Source organism: Hylaeus volcanicus, chromosome 3 (assembly GCF_026283585.1).
Source record: "Hylaeus volcanicus isolate JK05 chromosome 3, UHH_iyHylVolc1.0_haploid, whole genome shotgun sequence".
NCBI lineage: Eukaryota > Metazoa > Arthropoda > Insecta > Hymenoptera > Colletidae > Hylaeus > Hylaeus volcanicus.
The window spans coordinates 28,630,892-28,655,806 of record NC_071978.1 but is presented as its reverse complement, the minus strand read 5'-3'; the positions used below and the strand labels follow the sequence as shown (position 1 = coordinate 28,655,806).

General features: G+C 49.1%; 1 protein-coding gene across 6 annotated transcripts in view; it reads right to left on the bottom strand.

The window, feature by feature from the left end:
* LOC128873776 (protein Fe65 homolog) overlaps positions 1-24,915 on the bottom strand; it is a 133,040-nt gene that overhangs the window by 34,205 nt on the left and 73,920 nt on the right. For all 6 annotated transcript variants that reach the window (XM_054117606.1, XM_054117611.1, XM_054117609.1 and 3 more), the window contains one exon: positions 13,362-13,683. In XM_054117606.1, the coding sequence (XP_053973581.1) occupies positions 13,362-13,683 (322 nt within the window). The remainder of the gene's footprint in view (positions 1-13,361; positions 13,684-24,915) is intronic.

The following is a 24,915-nucleotide window of genomic DNA, read 5'->3' as shown; positions in this document are numbered from 1 at the left end:
TTGTTTTATTTTTCATCACTGAGAATCGTTCGAATTCGAGGATCGTTTATCTTTCCCAAAATCCTTGCAAATAAACTGGCAAAGCAGGTAGAGGACATCGTGGCTCAGTTCGAGCAAGAAATCTCCCCCCCCCCGGCGCGCCCTCCTCCCGGGACCGAGTACTCAAGGATGCGAATCGTGACCTCGCGCGCGGGAAATTCGAATTCCCCCGCGGCCTCCTGCGGCTGCGGTCGGTCCGCTGGCCGGCTTAATCGCAGCGTAATTAACGCCCCGCGATAATTAAGCGGCCGCAGCAGTGGGAGGACGTCGTTATAGAGACGAGACGCGCGCGCGTCACCCCTTAAGCGTGATAATTCGTCCTGATGCAGTCGTCGTCCTTAGCGGGCTTCGCGGAGGCGGGACGTCGCCGGCCGACAAACGACGGCCGAGCACGGCTCGTTAGCGGACTGGCCCGTTAACTGAGAGTTAAATTTCAGTTTTTCGCTGTCTGTGTTTATGGAATCGCGGGACAGCTCGACGAAATGGCGAAGAAGAGAAGGAGACGAAGAATCGTTGCGTTAATTAAAACGATGACGCGACGTTGCTCGCCCTTTCGCTTGCACGCGGCTACCACCAATTAATAATAATAACGTGGAAGAACGCTAACTGGTAGGAATTTAATTATATGCTTCGATAATGTGACTTGTATTTAAATAGAGTTAACATTTTTCCGAATGGTCCTTTTAGCGAAGAACACGGGATGAAGGCGAGGGAGGCGATGGGATCAATTATTGCTGCGAACAGGGTTCGGGAGCAGCAATGGTACACTGTTAAGCGGTCCCTTGGAAAACGCGTCAGGGTGCGGCCGACACGTTTCGATGGGATCTCAAGGTGGAAACAGGGACGCGCGCGTGGCTTCGAGTTAGCATATAAATGAAATTCGCCGTGGCCCGGTGAATGCCAATGGACGACGGGTCTTTCGGCGGCGATGCACGTGTGTGCAAGTACGCGCGCTGCTCGGAGTCGTTCCACCGAGACGCATTTGGACTTCGAATGGTTACATCTCGCGAATGGCACTTTTTGTTCGACGGAGCGAGAGTTGACGCGCGGTCCTTTGAAATCCGCGAGCTGGCCAGGATTTCCCGATTTCGTAGCCTTCTTATCGAAGCGAACAGATTTCGAATCTTCTCGTTCTGACGACGACCTTCGAAGGTGGTCGGAGGCACGAGGTTTCAAAGTGTCTGGGATGGCTCAAACGAAGAACCAAAGGGCCGACTAAATACAGAATATATCATCGATGTTCACCTGCTACACCGTTAAAAGAGCGTTCAAAAAACGACGGTGCAAATACGCGTGATGTATGACATTGCGTGCGGTTCGCATGCCAGTTTCTTGTCAATTTATTTCGCCGATGGCAGACGCGCGACAGGCACGCGGCAACTCAGGTCCCGTAATTTCCGCTCTGTGTAATATATCGGTATGAATCATTTATGGCGTCGTTAATTGAGTCGGTACAATGCGACGGTCGATACGGAACGGCGAGAGGAAGTAGCGGGAGCAATGGTACAATCCGGCGCCGTTGGCAGAATGTCAACGAGCCAACGGTTTTGTCGACGAAATAACGTGTTCGGGGAAACGCGGCCGTGTTGGAAGGACCGTCGCGTCGCTGGCCATTGTACGCGAAAAACGATGCCAACGTGTGACCAAAGCCGATTGGCACAGCCTCTCTTTCTTTCGTTCCCTTGCAACGCGACGTTTTTGATGAACACGCGCTAGACCTCGGATTCCTCCACGAAACGACGGCTCGTCGATCGATGCGCGACGTCCGCCCTCATCCGTAACCGCGGAATGCGAGTAGGACGCTTTTAGGGACGAACAGCTGTACCATAGAAATATTATTCGAAAGCGAAGCGCATCGACGAGTCGAGACGACGTTCTTTTGAACGCTCAAACATCCTATGACGCAGAGTCGTAGTCGCCTACCATCGTTGTAGGGTACCGCGAAACAACAAGCCAAGAACTGCGACGAGTATTCCACTTAATCGTCGGCTGGAACGAATACGGGGTCGCGTTACAGGCCAAAGTGGACTAAACACCGTCCTATTCGGACTAAACAATGAACCCCACGGTAATTAAAAGTTTTCCAGGAAGTTCGAAGGAAGCTCGAGAGACAGCGGCCAAGAGTGAAACTTCCCGGCGGCCGGACATTAAACGCCAGCCCGGAAAATAATTATTCGGATCGGGGCGTTATCTCGCGGGCGTTTACACGGTGCCAGCGCAGCGATAAGATGCTCGGCGCATTCGGTAGCGAGCAAGTTCGAGCGAGCGTCGGCGTGGCCATTATCGGCATTAACGGGCAAATTCGACGATAGCCTCCGGAGCCGAGTGCAGCAGCAATTAAGGGCGCCCGAGGAAAACCGATTCGTGCCAAGTGCATCCTCTCTGGTCCTCGTTCGTCGCCCTTTGCCCCTCCCACCGTCGCAAATGGAAACTTTTCCCTTCCCAGGATCGCTCGATCAAACAGGAAGCCGAGTATTTGAACGAGATATACGAGGTTCGATTCGGGCCAAAGTAACTGGCAATTTGTAAAAAGGAGAAATGAAAATGGAATAGAGGTAGAGTATTCAACTTCGAAAGCATTCGACGATGGTGCTCTCGAGCGGCTCGCCTTCTTAGTTGCGAACGAGTAACGCTTTGAGCAAGCGGTTCGATTAACGACGGTTCGTCGAGCAGCTCGCGATCCGCTTGTTATCGGTCGAATTCGACGTGTAAGCGTAATTAACGCGCATCGATGCGCAACCGGTTCATGCCAAACGGTGCCTAGCGTTGCCGCGTCTGATCGCGACGTTTCTCTTCCACTGCGGCGAAACGAAAACGCGAGAAATCGGACGGATGAACAGCGTTGGCAATATGTAATTATATCGTCGACTAACGAGTGACACTCCACGATTGATTATCGATTATAAATCGTAATTGACGATTGAATTCTGCTGCAGTGGAAATCAGTTGCTTGCGGCAATTACATTTGAAATTCTCGACCGTTGATTGCGATTCGCGAGCAACTTTTTCAGTTGCGAGAATGATTACTGCGATTGCAGTACAAAATGAAAGTGAATATTAAGGTCCACGTGTCCATGTCCAACGAAAAATTCAGAGCCGCGTTTACTTCGCCATCCCGCAATTTTCCTTTACAATACAAGTGTGAACTTATTAACGCGTCGACATCGTGTTGTTCAGATTGAATAAATATCTCGGAACGGGCAGCTCCACGCGTATCATTTTCGGTATAATGATAGCTGACGGATCGAGGTGCTCCTTCGCCGTGGAAAAAGCGGCACTAACGGGAATTTAAACACGGTCGAATAAGCCGCCGGTTGCAGGCCACGGGCCGTTTCAGGGTAATGCGATTTATCGGCGTTTTGCGCACTGCAGCGAAAATTGCCGATGAATATGAAAAGAGAGAACGGTGGTTGGTAACGCGTAGACGCTCGAGCCACCAGGTGAACGGGAGTGTTTTATCCGCTTCATTTCACGAGGCTGTTAAACCAATCGCGCCAGTGTTGCCACTATTTTATCATCGAAATATTTCATCCCACCGACTGTCCCCGACGACTAACTAGTCCTGCGGTTCTCGTTGCAACTCGATTCGGCTGTATTTCGATGTATACATTATATAAGACGCCTCGAGAACTCCGTAAAAGAAGATATTCGGAACATTCTCCGCGCTTTTAAGTATTTCCATTTATACTTGTTAGTTACGCGAGATTGCGCTTTCAATAATACCGCGAAAGTTGTCGAGGAACATTTTCACAGTTTGTTTGGCGCTTCACGGTATTTACATTCCTTCATTGCGCAGTAATGTTTCGATACGCCCCAGACGGATGCAAGCGAACATTCGCAAACTTTCCTCAGACATTTAACGCGTGATTGCGCAACTCGACGCGATACGCCTCCGTCGCTTCGCGATATTTTCTACCACAATTTACCGTGCGATTATAAATGTATAGAATGTAAATGGAGAAACGTTCGTGGCGCTCCGTTTAAAATTCCTGCCTTCTCCCCTTGATTCTAGCTGTTATGATTCCCCTCCTTTCCCCGCGGCACCCTATCCCCGACTTGGGGTCACATGCCCTTAAAATGCGAGATAAAAACCGGCGTGCACAGGCTTCCAGGGCTGGGTAAAATTCGTATTTCAAATGGAAAGCAGTTGGGATCGATATTTATTTTTAAACGAGTTTACGTATCCTTTTAATCTATCGCGACGCAATTTTTAGGATTTTATTAGATTCGAATTGAATTGTACAAAGGGGCTTAATTAATTAAATATATTACTATCGGGATAAGTGGATTTATAGAAGGGTATCATCAATGCGTTCATCAAATATTATCGATTAAATTATATTGAATTGCATTATTACGATTGCTATTGGATTATACGATATAGAATCGCAGCAGGCAGAGGGGTGCAACGGAAAAGCGCATCGTGCAATACGAATGCATCCTATCGTCGAGGGAAGCGAGGGTTTCATAATACCGAAGAGGGTGACATTTGGAGACAAAAATTTTGCGAATGGCGACCGTTTTCCGGTCTCGAAAAATCCGCAATATCCGGTATATCCAAGGGACTCTCGACCGGTGTGTAAGCATTTTAATAACAAGCAACCCTCCGCCCTCCGTCGCCCTCCGGACTGCCCTGGTTCGCCCAGCGACCAACGTCGCCGTGTTTGCGAGGCTCTCGCAGCGATGCCTGGCGATTTGCATGAAATTGAAAGCCTCTTCATGGCGCGCTGCGATCGGAGGCGGCGGCCTCTCGTTAGAATGGAAATAGCGGATTGAAATTTTCTGCGGCGAGCACATCTCCTCGCTGCGTGAACCGGGAGACACGCGACGAAGATGGCGAGAGAACACGCTCGTCGAGACGGGATCGATATACAGGGCGTTTAACCACAGGTGGCCGGTCTTATAGGAAGACTTTCAACCTTGAAATAGGGTACTATTTGAATTTGTATGGCGCTTGCGTCATAACATTGCTCAAGCTAAATACGCAAGGTCACGAAGCGCGTGCTATGCGTAGTTTTTAAAAGGTTTTTATGGAACTCGCGAAAGTGAACAGTTGATGCTTAGCCAGCGTATCAACCTTTTCAGAGTAACCAGCGATTTTTCCATTTGAATAATGCAGGTAACCCGGCCGCGCCTATTCACTGCTCACAGTGCGAAGGCAGAGAGATGTAGGTTCTCCTTGTTAAGGGCTCGTGGACATTTTTCGTTACGGTACTTTCTCCAGCGATTTTTGCACGCGATACGCGCGGTTGGGGCTCTTTGTTCGCTTTGTCTAGCGGCTGAATGCGACCGGGAGATTACATCTGATAGTGGAAGCATCGCGCAGAGATGTCGCGTCGGTTTTAAGAGAACTGTATGAATTCCGTGCGCGACGGCGTCGTATTTATCTCCGTGGACTCGGAATCAATATACATTTATACTTCACGGAACCGCGGCGCCTAGACGTGACGTACGCAGCGAGCAACAAAAGCCGTAGGAGAAAATCTATCGAGGCAGACAGTCTGCGCTGCGAACTGCATTGCAAGCGTATCGTATTACCATATATCGGAAATAAATGGGAATGAAACGAAACTGGGAATGTAACGACGATATTGGTAAGAAGGGAATTCGATACGTTTTATGCTACAGTTTGATATAATCTTGTCCGTGGTTTTGTGAATTTTTAAAACTCCAGGAATAATATACACAAATTCCGGTCTGAAACAAATATAAGCTCCCATGTACGCTTACATTCGGATTATTCGATGATCTAATCTAGAACGATGTATCGTAAAAATCGTGTCTCTCTTCTTACAAATATCCCGCGTTGCAATTTCAAGCTACGAGTCGAGAAAAGCGACGATTTGCTCGAAGAGCATCGAACCCGATCATGGCCGAATTGGTTTCTCGCGGTGCACGACGAAACGAGAAGGAAACTACCCCCGCTGACCGAGTTCAATTTCGTCATAGTTAAACGGACGGACGTCAACGTCCCGCGCAGAGGAATCATCCAATTACACCGATGGCAGGTAATCGATAGCCCGCAATAAAAGTTCGATCCGCGGGAATGCTCGTGAAAGTTTCATCGGCGAGGAACGGCGGTCGACGTAAAACCGCCGTGCAAACGCGGCTCTGGCGGTCTACGCGATGCACTCGTTGCATCATTTAAACGTTCGGCAATGGCGAGCACTCGGCCCATTCGCGAGCGTCCACGAATACTCGTGCTTTCGCGAGCCTACACGAAACAATGTGTCGTTTACCTTCGACCACACTTCGAGCGTTGCGTTTACGTTCAAAGGGAGCCCACTTGGCTACGCGAGCACGTTTACCCGCTACCAGCTTTTCCTAGTTATAGAGAACTACACCGGCACGTTTGCGTTAACAAAGTTTCGCACGCGTTTCCCGTTACCAGCGGATTATTTCCCCGTCCGACTATTTACCGAGCGGTACCACTGCGCTGGGAGTTCGTTAGGCCAGTGTTTCTCAAGCCTCGCGTCAACCACCCTCTCGAAAGGGGATAATTTCTGGGAGACCACCTAGAGGCTCTAGTGGGATAAGCAATATCAGAAATTATTTATTACTAAACGAGGCACTCTTGTATTAAGCGAGCGACAGATTGGCGGCCACTGCTCGAAAAACTGACAGGGGCAAAGAGAAGCAAACGGACTGGGATAAAATCATCGTAGAATAATACGCTCGTAACCTCGTTTGAAAGGTTAACGCGACGAATACGACTATGGAAATAGGATTATACGTTGATATCAATTGGAAATCTTCTACCAGGGGGCGAACCGAGAATATTGTTCTTTTTTTCTGCGCGCTACGCTCTTTATTCAGACCGAGTTCCCGTCGACGTGTGATCGACGATAATGTCTCGAGACGAAATTTTCAGGAATCGATCGGGGAGAGAAGCAAGGAACTCGAGGGGCGCGTCGCAGATAACGGTGTAAAAAGATTACGGGAGCGCGAGGACGCCTTGACAACCTGTAATAAATTCCCGCGTCGTGTAACGGGGAGAACGAAACGTGACAGGCCTGAAGATACAGACGAGTCGAGACTATGAAACTTGTAGAATACAGGATCTCGACTCGCGATTGGATTTTATTCCAAGGTTAGGACGCGGGAAGCTCGACGACCTTGAACCTGAATACGAAACGAAGGGAGCAAAAAATGTAGCTTTTAAAAGTTCCCGTTCTCAAGGGAGCTTTCATCCCTGCTCATCGAAGAACTTATGTTTGTTTAACAAATTTTACAGCACGATCTCTCGATTACCGTCTCGCGATTGAAGTCGACGAAAAGAAACGTCCTCGGTCTCGAAGCAGCTTGCACGGAAGCTGTTTGGTCCCGTGACCAGGACGAGGACCGCGTTGAACGACCGTCGGAGCAAGAGCCACTGCGAGGCAGCCATTTCCGCAGGACCTATTCCATCTTGTTCCCGAAAACGAGCGTACCGAAACCATGGAGTGCCAGAGACGACGGACCCTCTTCGGTGATCCTGACGGCAGTTGCGGTTTTGCGAGTGTGGCAACGAAGGAAACTAAAGGCGAACGCTTCGTGGTTCGGGGGAATGAGTTGCGCGGCAAGGACCGGGGGAGGGTTGTGGCGCTGGCTCTAAAGAAAAGCTGCCCTAACAAAGGCGTCTTATTTCACGCCCAATGTATCCTGCCTCAGACACGATCGTTAAGATACCTATCCTAGCGAGGTGCGAGTTCCGCCAATCCCTATCCGTTTCCACCCCCTCGCTTGCCACTCTTTTTACCTTCGTGAAACCATCGGAAACGGTTCGTTCCGCCTTGCGAATGCGTGGCATTCGACTTCGAGTGCTCCAGAGGGTGCTGTCGGGGTGACTTACAACGTTTCGCGAGCGATCTTTTTTTTTTATTCTACAGAAGAGACGCTCGGGAGGTCCACGCATCGCGATATAAAATAGTCATAGCAGAAATATCGAAGAGTAATTCTTAAAGGAGGATAAAATTCGCCAGAAGGTTGACGAATGTTTGAATAGATCTATTAGGCATTAGCTGAGAACTATCGCCGATTCCTCGGAGCATTTACCAAATTATTTTACGAGAGAAGAAGAAATAACCACTTCGTAAAGCTTTTCCAACGCTCTATTAGACTAGCGAGAGGTTAGTGTCCCAGGGACGCATTGTTGTCGCGATACCACGGATAAAACGTAATAACGGCGAGGTTGGGGGCTCGAGAGGAAGGCCCGATAGAGGAAACTTATAGCGAGGTTTTCTCTCTTCCGGCTGGGCCGATATTATACAAGATGACCTGCAATTCGCACCCAGACTCGAATGGCGACCGTCGTCGTTTCTTATGGGTTTACGCTTCCTGAATGGGCCCGGCCTGTGTGTGCGCGCCGAGGGTGGCTTTATCAGGACGCAGGGACGCTTTGTGTCGCGGCGCTCGATTATGCGCGTATTCGTCGGGCGTTGTGCGTCCGTTGCCGTGAAAGGCTTTCACACCCTGGTATCGCGAAACGTACACGCCGTTGCACAATAACGCTGGCGATAATAAAAACGAAAAGCCGCTCCGGCGTCGGCGAGGATCCGCTCGCGTACGCGACGACAGTTATCTCGCGAATGGCAAGAAAGAAACGGGCTGGATAAACGCGTCGAGAGAAAATGTCTCTTCCAGGTTGATACGTCGCGGTAATTATCCCGATAGTCGACGAATTAACGGGACAAAGTTGCCGAGTTAAATTGGCGCGGACGGTAACGAGTCGCCTAACGCCCGCGATATTGGACAATGCATTGCGATGGCTGGGTTTACGAACGACAGAATGTCCGTGATACTCTTGCGTTAGTATCAAGAGTCCTCTTCTCGTTTGGGATATTTCATTATATACGTCTCGACCTTTCGCTCGGGTCTTTGATATGGAGTGTTCGACGTCGAATCGATTATTTCTGTAGCGGACTTTGGGGATTTTGGTGAAACCAAAGTACGTTGCGGTATATCCGGGAATAGGGGAGGTTTGAGTCATCGTTTTGCTGTATTCGGAATTGTTTGGCATGTACAGACATTCGAAGTCGAGACTGTTTCGAAAGCGGTAAAACGACCGCATCCCGGAAGAACGATCTCGAGGGACGTTTCGTACCGTTTGCTGAAAGCGATTGGTCGGGGACGACGTCACGATGAGATGATTGGCCAAAAACGAGAGTAAAATGACGCATAATAACGACGCGAATGGGCGTAAGTGAATAGGCACCGGTAGGCTGACGGTTATACAGAGGGAAGACAGGACTTCAACCCCGATGGAGATTGATGCAGATTGCATTAATCTACCTCTGTCTGGCCTGTCCTTACCACTACCACTGCGCCCGGTACGCCTAAGCCGGTTTTCACCGGACGAAGAATAATGCGGATATATTAAGACCGGACCCAGACCATCCGACTGTTCTCGTTTCCCTTCGCCCCCCGCGCTTTCCGAAAATATATAATCCACGGACGTGGCGGCGTCCACTCCGGTAACCCCGTTCCCCGGGCTGCTATCGGCCGTTCCTTCCGTTCGGTTGGAAATTTCCGCCTTTCCGACGGCTCGTCAGCGACGGGAAACGATTTACTCCGGGTCTCGTGTGCACGTACGTATTAGGTTGGAACGTATGAACGTCCCCGTTTCCCCGATTCGTGTAAATACGAGCCTTTGCGTAGAGTTTCCACCACCAAGTAGAAACTTGCGACCGCAATTACCGTATCGGAGTACACCCCGTTTGCGTACAGCTATTTTCGTCAGAGATATTTGTAATTTATATGCTCGTTTGATGAATGGACAGCTGCGCATCCATTGACACAATTACAGCCGATAACGGAGTATATATTTCAGTTTCTCGCTGCTGGGCTTAATCCGATAATCATTTATTCGAAACTACTCGCTTCGGTGAATACCTGTTCCAAAGGTACAGCTAGATCGGGATTCTAATATTCGAAAGTAGGTCAAAATTCTTGAAAGTTGGATATAATTTGAACTTGGTAGAACACGGTAGAGTAGCAAAATGAAATTCCATCGATTATGTAGACATTTGGGAATTTACCGAGCTCGGAGATTACTGTAAAATTTCAAAATGTAAATTTTGAAAATTACGGGAAAATTACTTTTTTGATTTCCCTGGTTCTCTCGTAAAACGAGTTCTGAAACGTCGAGTTCCCGACCGACCCCGTAACATTTTTCACGATCCTAGTTGTTTTGATCGACACTCGTTGGCAGCACGATGAAGTAAGGTAATGAAGCCATCAGCGAACGACAATCCGTCGCGGTTGATCGAATTTTCCCGGTCGAAGCGGGGTGTAAAAGCCAATTTTCCTGGCTGCAGATCGAGCGCTTTCATCGCGGGTGCAACGTTAACTTCGTTTGGGCTGATGCGCCTGAAACGTACGCAGCGTTACGTTGTTAGGCACTTGACGTGCCCGAGTAATTCCATATTTCCGAGGTAGCTGCGTCGCCGTCTCGCCCGCGGAAAATCGATGATTTAATAACGCTCTTGATTATTCGACAACTGGCTACCACCAACTCTCGTTTCAACTCTGTGAAATCCTTTCTGGGAAACCTTGTTAGATAAGTTCGTCCCTGACGTGTACCGTTATGTCAGGCCAGAGGATGCAGTACCTGCAATCTGCGGCCATCCAAAGTGACTCGATTAGAGCTGCCAGGACCGAAGAAAAATCCCCAGAATACCGTATAGTACTCGTTTAAACTTGTAGACACGCCCTCAACTTTCTCAACGCAGGTGAATCGTTAGTTAGTGATAATCGTTAATAAGTTAAATCACGATATCATCTTTGTCTGATTGAGAAAATAAGATACTTGGAAGCATCGATGAATGCAAAAGACCTGAGATAGCCGAAATTTGACCGATAGCAATACTTCGTCCCCTGTTACATTCAATAACGGCCAGGAAAGTAAAAACTTGTCGTCCAACGAGTGACAAAGTCGCGATTGGCAAAGTTCTTAGCGGAAAGTTTGTCACCGCGTCCGGTTTCTCGGGCGGAATTCAGCAAAAATGTGTTCGAGGCGAGTCCGCGCAATTTCGAGGGACTGCCACTTTGTCAACGGCGAGAAAGGAGGGACGCTGGTCGAATAGATGAGACGAAAGAGAGGGAAGCCAGGACACGACGATGGGTCTGCGCACGGAATGCTTTGATATTTCGTTCCTCCTACCCCCTGGTTGGATATTAGACGATAAGCCGGGCGGAGGAGACGGCACGGGAGGGGTACGAGAGAGCCCTGGACGGAAAGACGGAGAGGAGCAACCATCGCGTGGCTCGGAGATTGAACTCAATCTAAACTTGCGACAAACTTCCCTCGTACTTGCCGCTATCTCTCATACTTCTGTCGAATCTCCTCCTAGAACCCTTAACCTTGTTCCGCTTTGACGGAGCAAGTAGCCCCGAAGGTGGCGTCGAGCGCGACCGGTTACGGTGCTGGTTAGAGATGAGATTCGGAATCGTGTTTAGATAGCATCGGTACATTGACGTTGGGAATTGATTCCCTTGTGTCGGACTACTGAATGGAACGATTACGTACAGTCTGAGAATTACGACTGCCCGATCGAGACGCACGATTGTCGATTGTGGATCAATGCGTGGCAATTATATCGCGGTGCTGAAGAGATCGACTCTGGCTTCGAATCGGATTTAACCTCGTTCGTCCCAGTGACGAAAAAGGTTGTGCACCACTGGACCAGTGGATCGATAACCTGTCCAACGAAGCATGTCAATCGAAGCAAACACACCTCCATCAACGAGACGTCTTTGCTTCATAATTACTATTACAGGGTTTTTTCGTTCAAAGAACATCGCGTTAACGAAACACCGTCGACCAAGCAAAGACCTTGGTTGGTCGACCGTGGAGTCTTTTCACCAAGAATCTTCCAGGTTCCTCGAGGAATATCCTGGGGGTTCTGGTATCAACGGGTAGCGTTTTACTCGTTCCGTTCGTCGAGTCTGCGGGCGTTTAACCAGCCGGAACGGTGAACTGAATTTAGACAAGTCCAAAGGGGAGTCCAGGAAATAGATGTGAAAGGAGGGTAATGAAGGGTGAGAGGGGGTTGATGAACGAGAAAGAAGAAGAAGAAGAAGAAGAAAAGAAGAAGAAGTCGGCTTTCAGGACCTGGGGACGAAGTATGCAGCCTCTGTGCCAGACGCTAGGCGTTTCCTTAATTGCATTTTTATGCTCGCCCGGATTTCCGGTCCCCGGGAAAAAAAGACCCAGACAGAAGGACGACCGACGGGGAGAGAAGGAATAGGTCGGATGAAACAGGACGGCGAGAAGAGGGTTTATTATCCTGCTGGAAAAGGTTCACCGTTTCGCGGCTGCCCATTGGGGGAGGTATTCCCATTTAGACGGTCAAAAACATTAATTTTTTCTAAAGACATTCTCGAACAGATTTGCATATTTCTTTGATAAAGTAATATTTCTCTGTGAAAAGAGTACCGTGCCGTTGATTGTGTTCGAGAAAAGATTTCTGAAAAAGGTTGTTTTTCAACGTTCCGAAGTAGGAAACCCATCGGGACGAGCGAGAGCTGTCGCAGGAGCTCGATAACAGTTTCGAAAGACAAAGGAGGTTCGATGAGAGTGTAGGTACTAGAAGAGGAGGATTTCGGACGGAGAGGGGGAGGGGTCCGTGTAACAGCCGGAAATAAGTTGGAACTAGCTTGTAGCTCAGACCATTCGTTCCTTCTGTCCGAGCCCCTTTCACGGGTTCGGATTTATTGAAATTTTATGCGGTATCCCGATGAGGTCCAACTTGGAAGTTTTATCAACGGCTCTAGGTGGCCGGACCTTATATTACCGAGGAGCAGCAGCGGGAGCGAGAGGAAGGGCACTTCGATTTCGCTCCACGTAGCCGATTTCTCCGTTTATTCCGTTCGCCAGCGGCTGTCGCGGAATATTTTGGCTAGCTGGGATAAAGAAAATTCGGAGTGGAAGACCATCGGGAGACCCGCTCATGTTTAAACGCAAAAGCATAAAAATATCCCGGAAAAAATGGCGGACGGTTACGGGGACGAATATAAATCGGAGATATATTCATCTTCGCTCGACGGATATTAGATCCGACATGGCCACTCGCCGATCGAGACTTCTTTCACTTTTGTGCACGGGCTATTTCCAATAAAATTCTCAGTCGCGACGAGCACGGATCGAGCTTTGATCCTTCATCGTTGGAGTCGATTTCGCGCTCCGAATGCATCGAGCGTGGCGAAACTCGATAGCCGAAGGAAAGATTGGCTGGGCACGGATCTAAGAATCGTCGCCGCAGTCACGTCGGCCACTGCGGCTTCGCTCGTGGCCAAGAACGTGATCCGTTTAACGTCCTACGTAGAAACGAACGTCTACTCACCCTAGGTTATGGTTGTCCGTATTGTCTGACGCGTCCTCCGTGACGGAGTCCTGGGTGAGTGGACCTTGAGTGACGTCAACCCCCATGCTGCCCAGATCCAACGTGGCGTATGTTCTGCGTGCTTGTACCCTCGTGCCACCGCCTCCGCCTCCGCCGCCTCCTCCACCGCCAGTCACTTCGCCGCTTCTGCCTCCGCTGCCAACCAATTCCTGATACAGCTCATCGTACAGGGAACTGCCGTTTTCGTTGCTGTTCAACGCGTCGTCCAGGCGAGCCGGGTCTAAGTGGTAATTCGGGTTCTCGAACGAGAGCAGACCGTTCTCTGGAAAATTCGTCGAAAGATACGATTTAGCGTGTTTGCTGACTGTTTATCACTATTTCGCAAAAGTACTTCAGAGTTAAAGTTACAGTAGAGACGCAAGCATAACTCAGTGGTAATCATAGTTAAGTGAAATTGGATGTAATACGCCCCTCAAAGAACATTTCTGCTTCGGCACAACCCCTGGGAAAACGGTGTTCCGTCGAACGAAACGACCTGGCTACGGCGAACGTTCTACTATACGGTGGTTCCAGAAACGACTATTTTTAAACAGAGCCACCATTTTCTTGAATTCAAATCGGTTCGTTCGATGGAGAAATTATCATAAGCCGTAGAACTACTGTGACATGCGTGGTTCCGCGCGTGCTGCAAGACGTCGAGTAGGAGATCGTTAGATCGCGAGAAGCAGAGGTCAAGGTTGTCCGGTTGTAACGAGTGAGAATAGGTGTAATCAACGACGTCGATGGAAGCGTGAAACGGCGGTACCGACGGCCCTTTAGTCGTTTTTACGAGCGGCCGTAGAAAGGTTTGCGTTGTACAGAAAAAGGGTGACAAAATAACCTGGCCGGTCGATAAGTCTTGTCCGGCGTCTGTTCTTGGAAAATTGTGTGATTGGTTTTTCGATAACGAAAGCGTCGATGTTCTATAGAGCATACTGGGGGTACGTGAAATAATAAGAACGCCTAAACCTTTAGAAAATTTTGCAACAAAGACGTTAAATAAAAAAGGAAATAAATCATGTTCCGCTGCAGCGCTCGAAAATCCTCGTGACAGGCTCTCCTCTCTTCCACGGGAGAGGATCGAAATGTTGACCGATCGATCGCAAGAGTTCGATAGTTTGATAGTTGAAAAGCGTAGAATGAAGTTCAAGCGCGTGACAGAGTACACCCAGATTATTTTATGTGCTCTACTCACTGATGCTCCTGAACAAGACGACAGTGGCTAGAAGAACGTTGTACAGAAACCGACAGAACGCATCCATGCTCGACGCGACGCGACGCCGGTCATATTGTTAAGAAATCTGTACCGATAATCGTGAAACGATGCCAAGAAGCTCCCGTGTACTTATCGACAAAGCTATCGGTATATACACGCGACGGATACACGCTCGTGTACATAGAGAAGAGCCCCGAGGAACGTGTGCATGTATGTGTATGGGTGCCTAAGTCGAATCTCCTTGGCCTCCTTTGTCCCTTCCTTCCTTCCTTCCTTCCTTCCTTTTCTTCTATCCTTGACACTCCTATCTCTTCTGCGTCTACCTATCTCGCCCCTGCTCCCAGTATTGATTCAACCGCGAGCTTTAAGCCCCGTGCTTCGAGAACTCGAGCTTCTTTCGGTCAAAGGGACGTAGACCGTGTTCCGTTCGATTCGTTCTCCCAAAAACGCGTTCCTAAACACGAGACGCGATTTTTATACGTTGATTAAATTTCCCCTCCCAATAATTCCTTTTTGTCAATTAGCCGATCGAATTGCCCGGATGAAACTTGTTTCGCGCGTTCCTTTGATACTTTCTTTGTTGGTTATTCGGCGATTGCCGCAACTATTGTAACTATTTAACGAGGGGCATGACTTCGATTGTACTCCCGTCACGAACAAAAGGTTAATCAGTTTTCTCTCTTTCTTTCGCTCTCTCTCTCTCTCTTTCTCTGTCTAGTACTTGGACGATCAAGAATCTATCCGGTCCTCTTTTTGCAATTCCGCTTTGACGTCGAACCAGCCGGAGTTTTCGCGATCGGAATTCCCCGTCGAACGATGCTCGTTTCCAGCGAGATACAAGAACGAAAGGACCTCGTTACTTTTTCCTACGGCTTGTGCGCGTAATTATCCAGGAATTCGACGAAAGTTGGACGATTCAGGGGTAAGTTCGGATGAATCAGCGAAAGGGTAGCTCGACCCAAGGTGGACAAATTGGCTGCCGGCGTTGCTCGCTTGCGTGGCTCGTTATACTATCTAAGTAACCAAGTCTTTTTTCAAAGAGCCAAATATATTTGCACGAGATGTAGACTTCTAAAAATCTGTCGGAAACAATTTCCCTATGTTCGTCCGTCTGGTTATTCATCGGGGCTGTGCGCGCATCCGATGGTCGGTAAAGTTTCCTTGGCAGTTTCGGCCGTAGTCGCGCGACTCCAGGATGTATCTTGTTACTGGGTTCGAAAGAAGCCCGAAGGTGCGGAGAAGAAGGGACCAGGGAGCTTGGAAGTTTCGACGCGGAGGAAGAGTCGAAACTTTACGATAGAGTTTACGCCGCTATCGTTGCCAAGAAAAGGCGAGGAAAAGTTGCGCGAAAAGAGGCGATTCGACGAATTCGCTCCGCGACTGTGAAACGCTCGTTAACGTTCCATTAATTTCGCGCTCTACGAGTGTGGCGGTAACCGGTCTCATTCGTCTACTTATTCAGGCAGAAGTTACCGGAACAGTCAGGGAATCGTCGTGGCGGACGAACTTCTTCGAAGTTTAGTACAAACGCCAAGTAGCCGATAAGAGATGCCCAATATTCGTTCTTCGGAATATTTAAATATCGGCTACGCACACCTGTTCGTTCCAATTCTATGGAACGTTTAATATCTGTTCTTGGTTTCGCCGATAAAAGAATCTCCGTGATTCGGTTAATTCGAGAAAGGGTTCCGGGGGATGACTCAGCGGTAGGGTGGAGCGTCTGTGTGCGACAAATTGGCTGGCGACCGTCGTCTTGCCGCATGCTCGTTATAGGTATGACCGACTGGAGTGCAGTTGCAGCCGTATTTGCAGCTGCTGCGGGCTGTTCGAACGAATCTCGTTATTTCGCGTGGAAGGAGCACTGCCGTTGAGTGGGAAGAGGAAAACTAAACGGAGAGCTTTACACTTTTAGCGCGCCTCTCGTGTTAGTTCCAGTGGATAAGGAGGAAGATAAAAGGGCATAAAACGCGGAACGTTATTCAAACGCTGCTGAACTCGTGCCACTGATTCTATCGGGGCTTTCAAATTCCGTTTCATTCGCTGCACCGCGGATGGACGAGGGAAATTATAATATACTTTAACTACGGTAAAACGCAATTTATTTAAATTCCAGACGGAAACTGTTCGCTTTTACTGAGTGCTTCTCTCTCCCTTGCACCCTCGCGCTTGACTAGGATAAAAATTGTCTGCTCGCATTTTATATTTAATATTTTCTTTTTGTATAAACATAAACAAAATCGGTGGCTCAGAGTCCGAAGTAAAGAATAATTCTCAGGCTGGACAATAAGCGTCGGTCAAAGTTTCACAAAACTCGACCCCTGACGTTTCTTCTCGAGCCTGAAAATTCCAACCAGAGGGCGAGTGCATTTCGTTATTTCTCCAAGAAGTGTTTCGCGAAAATGTGGAACTGCGGCCAAACAGCGGAGTTTCAAAGTTTGGACACGCTTTCGGCGTTAGAACCGGAAGCACGGGGACGAATAGAGAAGGAGAAGGGCGTGGGAAGAGCGAACGAGGAGGATAGAGGATAAGGGAGGGAGAGAACTCCGTCACCGCCCCTCGATGAGTCACCCTATCGATTCCTCGACCGAGTCTAGGTGAAGTCTAGGGGGTGAAGGGGCGTTTTACCACCGGCGAGCACCTCTCGCTTCGCTTCTTTTTTTTCCCTCTCTTTCTCTCTGCCAACGTCCTTACGTAAGTCCTTTCCACGGAATATTAACTTTCATGGGCGCGGAGCAACCTTCTCCGCCACGTTCCTTCGTTGCTCGGAATTGCGAGGGTCACGTATCTCATAAGTACTGAACGCGATTGGCCGACTCCGTGGAGTATTCTCGGGCCTGGAGAGCCACGGAAGGGGGCGACAGTCATTTTTTAACGGGACGACGCAATGCAAACCGACTTTTCTTCCGGGAGGGTCAACGACCAGCGTTAATTTAAACGTCGAAACCGTCAGGCCAGTTCCTAGTGCAATTCGGGAACGAAACGAATTCCAGGCATTTGTTTAACGCTGGTACATTTGCAACGAGAACGCAAGAATTTTAATTTCGTTCTGGTTATACAGTTTCTCGACACTGCACGCAGAATAATATTTGTTTAGCCCCGCTATATCGAGTATACCAAGTTTCATGTTTGACAATCCAAGGTAATAACGCTGAAATCTTTGGAGCCACGCACCATTCTTTTCGTTCACGGTTCACCGCGATAAGATTTCCACGAGAATTAAAGTGATTCTCGACCCCGCGGAATTCAACGTTTATTCGAGCTCGGCGCCGCGATTATGCTCGGGGCGTGTGTCGATGCTCGCCTCCGCCACCCCAGCGTCCCTTAGACTCCCATAACGGCGGAGTTACGGTCTTTAAATGTCTCTCGCGTGGCGAACCATAGAGAATGGGGTGCGAAGAATCAAGTACCGTGTCTCGTTACGGGCGAAAAAAGGCTGGGGCAATTTCAAAAGCGATCGTTAAGTTTTACGGCTCTCCGAAAATGCTGGAAGCCGTTGCGAAAAGGTCAAGATTTTTTTCGGGTAATGGTGTCTGACGCTGCCATTTCCTACCCCCTGACGTTTCCTCGTGGATTTCCATCCCCCGTCGATCGTGCTCGCTGCTTTCTCGACTAACTGGGCCAAATGACCAAACGGTTTTTCCTAGAGATTGTTTCAAGGGAGCATTTCTGGAATTTTATGAAATTGAAACTGTTCGAGATATTGGTCTGGAAGCAAAGGACGCAAGGGAGTATTTTATACGGTTCGATGATTTCTATTACCCTATGCCACGACTTCGGTCCCCTCCGAACCATTTAACTCCTTCCATTAACATTTCTCTCTCAGGAAAAAGATAGGACTCGTTCCAGTTCCTCAAATATAGAAAAGGAAACGAACAAAGAAACTACGAGAACATCGTGATTTCACCTTCGAAAGCTTTCTGTCCGATACGGCACCGATAAGGGGTCGAGCACGCGTCACGGGTTCCCAATCGGCAGGAGGACTTTATTGGTCCACCCTTGGTGACCGTTCGACGATATCGAGAAGTCGGATACCGCTGCACGGAAGTGGTCGATGTCGAGCGACGGGGGTGGAGAGGGCGATATGGCGCGGCTAATAGTGTTTAAGGGTTGCGTGCGGCGCCGTAGGTGAGCGGCGCCGGGACGTCTAAGCGCCAACGGGACGCGGCGTTTCCAAAGTGTGCGTCATTCGATCGCCGTGGCACGACTATGGCGGCATGAGCGCGAAGGGAAGGGAAAAATAGGTGCAATCATCCTTCTGTGAAGCCAATCTACCTAACCATCGGGCTGTGCGTCCTCGGGAAACGCTATTGCGAGCGTCGAGCGGGAAAGAACAGGAAGGCCAATTGCCCTCGAACGAGATTGTTCGTAGCCTGTTCGACGAAAATGAACGGGGAGAAAAGTGGACGGAAAAAACCGGAAGCTCTTGTTCCGCGATTTTTCTCTCCCCTCTGTTATCGCCACTCGTCGATCTGTCAATCACCACCGATCGGATCGTCGTTCAACGACGAAAGGGCGACGCGACGGTGCGGTCGAGATACGAGATGTCGACAGGGGTGCTTCCGACTCGAAAATTTCTATTGAATTTTCCCATCCGAATTTCCATTCCATTAAGAAGATGAAATATAATTGCGTTACTAGCATCGCTTTAACCTCTGTGAACTTTTTTCAAAGAATTTTCCTCGTCGGTCTTTCTAGCGATAACAGGGGGTTGATCGGCGATAATATTAAGAGGTTGACCTTACAACAAAACGAAACTACGCGTAAGCGAGCAGGCATCCGCCTTTTAACGACACCGTGGACGATAAAAATCAGTCGAGCTTCGCCGAGATCGGAACAAGACTCTCGTTGGGAGCGCGACTGACCAAGCGCCGACCGTTTTCACTTAAACGTACGAGAGCCTGGCGCGGCAGTTAAAATCACCGTCGTTGGTTTATGGTTCGTGTAAAGTACCGACGTCCAATGAATATGAATAAGTGTTGTCGCGACACGCGGGCCCTATCTTGCCAGACGAGGTTAGGTTACTTCCTGTTACTTTTCCAGTATCCTTGCGGGTCTCCGCCGACTACTTTTCCCGATTGCTATTTGCTGATGCGTTAGCACGCGATGTAACGAAGAGTAAAAAGCCGTCTCGACCGGAGGACACTTTCATGAAACTCGCCTTAACGTACGATTTATTCTTTGCCCGCTGAGACGCGTAAACAAACCTTCCGAGTTACAGAGAAAGCCACGCTAAGGAAGGAGTATCTCGCAGGCATGAATCAGCGCTTAATTGGTTGTCGCATTCCAATATTACTTATCATAGGACCGTGAGTTTGTTGAAACAAAATTTCTTTCTGCTAGGTGAGCTTCGACCTGTGCTTGAGAATGATCCCGCAGAGCGTTTCGTTGGACAAATGCGAGTAGGAGGATGACCCGCGTTATCGCTAGTTTTCTATTCCATTTAGGGGAGGGATCGAGGCGTCGAGGGACCGACGGAAGAAGACTCGAAGGCTATCGGTCAAGGAACGAGACATCGACAATATCTTTCTGCCAATCGAACCAGAGCGTGGCGTGTTTCGAGGACGGAGCCCTGGGACAGAGCTCGGAAGGGCCCTCGGGGAAGGAATTTCGGCGGCTGGGTATTCAATGGAAGGTCTCTCGCGTGGCCTCTGACAAAACGGGTCCCCCCGTGACGGCGACAGGTGCTTCGTCAACCGTTCGATTCAGGGGCAGTCGGTAAAAATAAACACGAGCACGCGACCGCGCACACATCGCTCAAAGGACGCCATTGGAGGGTGGAAAAAAAGGGCCACGGTGTACGTGGACGTGGAAGGCTAAAAACCTGCAACAAAACAGAAGTGACCGAGTCTGGCAGAAAGCCATCCGTCGGCTCGAGCTATCGATCTGAACAGCTCCGCTCGCGTCCAACTCGTGTTTCGCGCGGATTCCACGTCATAGATAATTCCGTGCCACGAGTCGACATGGCGGCTCTTTGGCACACACCACTCGCGATACCGATGCTTGCAGTATGCTGGCTGGCCACGATTCGTTTGCGGAGAATCGTGTTTTAATTTTTCTAGTATCATCGAACTCCACGAGAAACACAATCGTCTCTCGACTTCGATACCGCGCTTCTCGCGTTGCGTTTGCTCACCCTCTTCTTTTTACGCAAATTGCGCGAAACATCCAAACGCTATTATCCGTAATTATGCAAATTTCGGTAAACGGATAGGGTAGACCGTAGGCATCAGCCGCGTTCAAGGTAACGGAGAAATCACCGCTGCATCCACGACCGAATCGGGGGAGCCGTTGGGGAAAAACAAGAGCAAAAGGTATTCTCGAATCCGGGACGAAGATAATCTAATTTGGCCGCGTCTTCTGGCCTGCTTCGTCCGACACCGCCATCTTGAAACCGTTCAAAGTGCCCCGTGGATGGCGAATCGATATTTCAAGGACGGCCCGCCATACGCAAAATAATTAACGACGGTCTGACTATAGCGGGTCGCTGAATGGCTCGAGAGGACGCGACGAGGGTAACACGGGAGAAAATTACGTAGACGTATCTCGTATCTCGAATTTTTCTTCGCCGAGATTTTACAGTCCGCGGCAAATAATTTATGCTCCCGCCCTTTCACCATGAATTACACTCCCGGGAGCGGTAATTCGGGGTTTGTACAAACGGTAAAAGGTGAATCACAATTAGAGGACGGATGGACGACGAGGGGAACGAACGTTCTTCAATTTAGATACCGAGCTGATCGGATCCATCTTGATTAAAATAAAAAGAGGGAAACCCATAAATCTGCATTGGATTCGTGATTTTCGCGAAATTGCAAAACTAAGTACCAGTTCAAATTCAACAAAATTAAGTTTCAATTGTATAGAAACAAAGCGATAGGCTCATATAAATTTTCACGACTAGCTTAGCAACCAACGTGTTAATAGGTCGGAGGTAAACAGTTGCTCAGTCAAGTAATGGAGCAGAATACGCTGACCACGAATAGAGTAAAACGATGATATAAATGGGAAAAATTTCGTAACCGCGAAGATGATCGTTAATTTTCATTTTTCCAGCAATACAATTAATCCGTCTCGCCCGTGCATCGGGGCTCAAATTGACCAACAAAACCGGCGAAAATGTTTGTAAAATTCATCCAATTACACGACGATTGGGGAAGTTTGTGACAGGTCGCGTAATTATCAGAAATGATTATACGCGCTAACGAGGAGATACACACTGCCGTCGTATGGCGCCAGCGTGCACTCGCTCGCGGGAAAGTTTAACATGCGCGCGCACTGGAAGTAAAATTGCAGGGCGACGACTTCGCGTCTCGCGGAGAGGGGATCGTCCTCGTTAGATTCGCATTTAGATTAAACTCGCCGCCGCGGTAATAACCTAAGTTTGGTCATCATTTTTTACCTCCGCGACGGCCAAGCTATCCCTCTCGCTAGGAGCAGCTCCCTGTAATTCCGCGCGGCCCGATTCCGACCAACCAGGCTCGCCAACTTTTCTGGAATTCATTCAGAAAGTATGTCGAAGATTTCCTCCGGGGAATAGCAGCGTCGATCGAGGGAAATCCGGTGGGTTTCAGGGGTTACGGAAGACTCGTATCCAGCGTATAGGTGGTCGAATAGGTTCATTCGCCGAATGAAATACCCGTGGAAAGTCTCGGTGATACGGAAGGCGATGGATCTCAACGCGATGAATCTCAACGCGATGCGGCTGCAGTTTTAATTCTACGTTCGAGTGTAGGGCTGTAAAGGGAGACTGGGACTCGACGGAAGAATTAGAAAACATCTAGTGTTGCGACCGACGCGTTAAATTAATCGTCTTACCCGTTAAATGCAATTTCAGTTATGAAATTTGCGAAACTCGTTTCGAAAGTGTGCCGTAGATTTCCTCTAGGGATCGGCAGCGACGAAGAAGAGAAATCGGAGTGTGTCAGGGGACGCACGGATCTCGTATCACGTCGCACAGACGGTGGCGAACGACGAATGAAAACTCGTCGAATCGAAAAGCTTCGGTGATACGGAAGCCGATAATTGTCGACGCGATGCGGCTGCAATTTTAATTCCAGGTTCGATTTTTGGTTCGAGGAGGGACGCTACGTGCCTGTAACCCGATCACAGGGCTTCGCCGTTGCTCCGTGATCGCGGCACTCTATTTTCGGATTGTGCTCGGTTCGCAACGTATCTCGTGTTGGCACATGTACTTAAGCGGCACGAGACCGAGCGGTTTTCCTACCAATAGCAAAGCCAGCACGGATGTTTCTGCCGGTACTTTCGATCGCCGTTTTTCACCCGTGCCCTTGGCGCGCCGTAAATCAACTCGCCTTTAACTTTTCATGTACCAAAATCCTCCAGTACTTTGCCGTTGTCGCGCATTAAGCTGTGTGCGCGCGTCCTGCTCTTACGCTCCGTTTCGCTTCCCGTCTTTCCGAGTTATACTTCGTGCAAATAACGATCGTGTTTAACCTGCAGAATTTCGTTTCCCGTTCCAGTACATCCGGGATTTCGCGTATCGATGACAAAGACGCGGCGTTTCAATTACCCAGGGATCAAAGATAGTCTCAACTTTCCCACTCGAGTTTCTAAGGGAATACGGACCGTCGATAGTCGGACGCCTTTTGTTCCTAGTTCAATGCGCGCTGCATCTCCGCAGACGTTGAATGGAAAACGTACACAAACCTTACACTTTTTTTAATTGAACGTCTACCGTCGATTTCAACAGGGTCTCGAGTGCGCGTAAAAATTATTTCGCAATAAAACTTTATAACGAGTATCCGAACAAGAATTTTCTCGAGCAACGTTCACCTCCGTCGCGATTCCCTAAATTTTGTCGTGCCACGAACGCGTTCCGTGCCACCGCGTCTCGACGCTCTGCCATATACCCTGGATCGCGGTCCCGTCTGGCTTCTCACGTGCCTTAACCCCTTAACGCCCATCGAGCAGCACGTACGCGTCGTACGAGAGGCTTAGAAGCGTCTTTCGGTTTTACCGTGGCCCCGTAAAACCGATATTGCACCGGTTCCTGGTAAAAATTTCACCAGGACCCATCGTCCCGGCTACTCCTCGCGGTCGGGAGAGCATCGAGCATCCCGACTAATCCTTTTAACTACGAGGTACAGACGTTTCCCGCGGCGTTACGTTTACGACACGCCTGGTTTTACGGACTGCTTCCCGTCGCTAGACGGGTACGTCGGTTCGATCCCCCGAGAATTTTCCTTCGCTACGTTCAATTTCGCAAAATAATTTCCGTCGTTCCCCGAAACTACGTCATCCCCCACACACGAGACGAGTCGTAAACCTTTGCGACAACGCGTTCCGCGCGTGTAGGCGGCTGTGTACAGGGACACCGCCACGGAGACACTAATCCCCGATCGTATAGATTATGTAAAGAGAGTGTAATAGACTCCGGAGCCGGTGGATTACAGGATTATAGCGAAATCGTGCGGTATCCGGTGCCGGAGTAAGAAACTACCCCCTGGATTACACCGCAGGAACGAGGCTTTGATTATCTCATACACGACACTTTAACGACTCGCTATCGCGTATTAAAAGCTCCTTTTTGTCGCTCGGCTGGTTAATCGACGCGGTAAAAGGCACTGGCTTGTGCGCGGGCATGCGTACTTGTTGATTGGGTTCTGGACTCGACCGAGCCCTATCCTGATTTTCACGAAAACGGATGAACACATTGATCGCCGGGTCACCCACATATGGGTGACAGTGCTTTTCGCTGAAAACACGAAAAAAAGTAATTCATGAATATTGATGAAGTCACAAAAATAAATGCCACTCCCCAATAGTCTGAAATAATATTCAATCCTGATAGAAATTTTCAAGAATATTTGTCTGCCAGCCAACGTGTCAAAGTTTGTTCGGAAAATATTCTCCAAAATCGAATCAATACTGAATCTGTAATTGGTCATCGTTTCCGAAGATAAAAATGAGTAAAGGCATTGTTTATGCGACCGCTGCGCAACGTCTTTGTTCGACTAAATTTTAAACCGCGTACGGTTTCCATTTCACTGAAAAATACGGACATGGAGGGAGCTTAACAAGGCGTCGCGTTTCAATTTTCGTCGTTAGCCGACCTCCTTTGCCGCTTCCCGTAATCGAGAAGTTTCCTACGCGAAGAGAGACGCTCGGGCCAACTTTTCCCGAGGCGAATTCGAGCCGCGATAAATTGTACATGTTTACGTCAAATGCACGGTCTGCAAGGGGGCGGTTAAAAACGATCGCAAAACGTACATTTTACGCCATTCCAGAAGTTAGAACCCATCGCGCAGGCAGGATGCGAGCCGACGTTCCGCGTTTTTT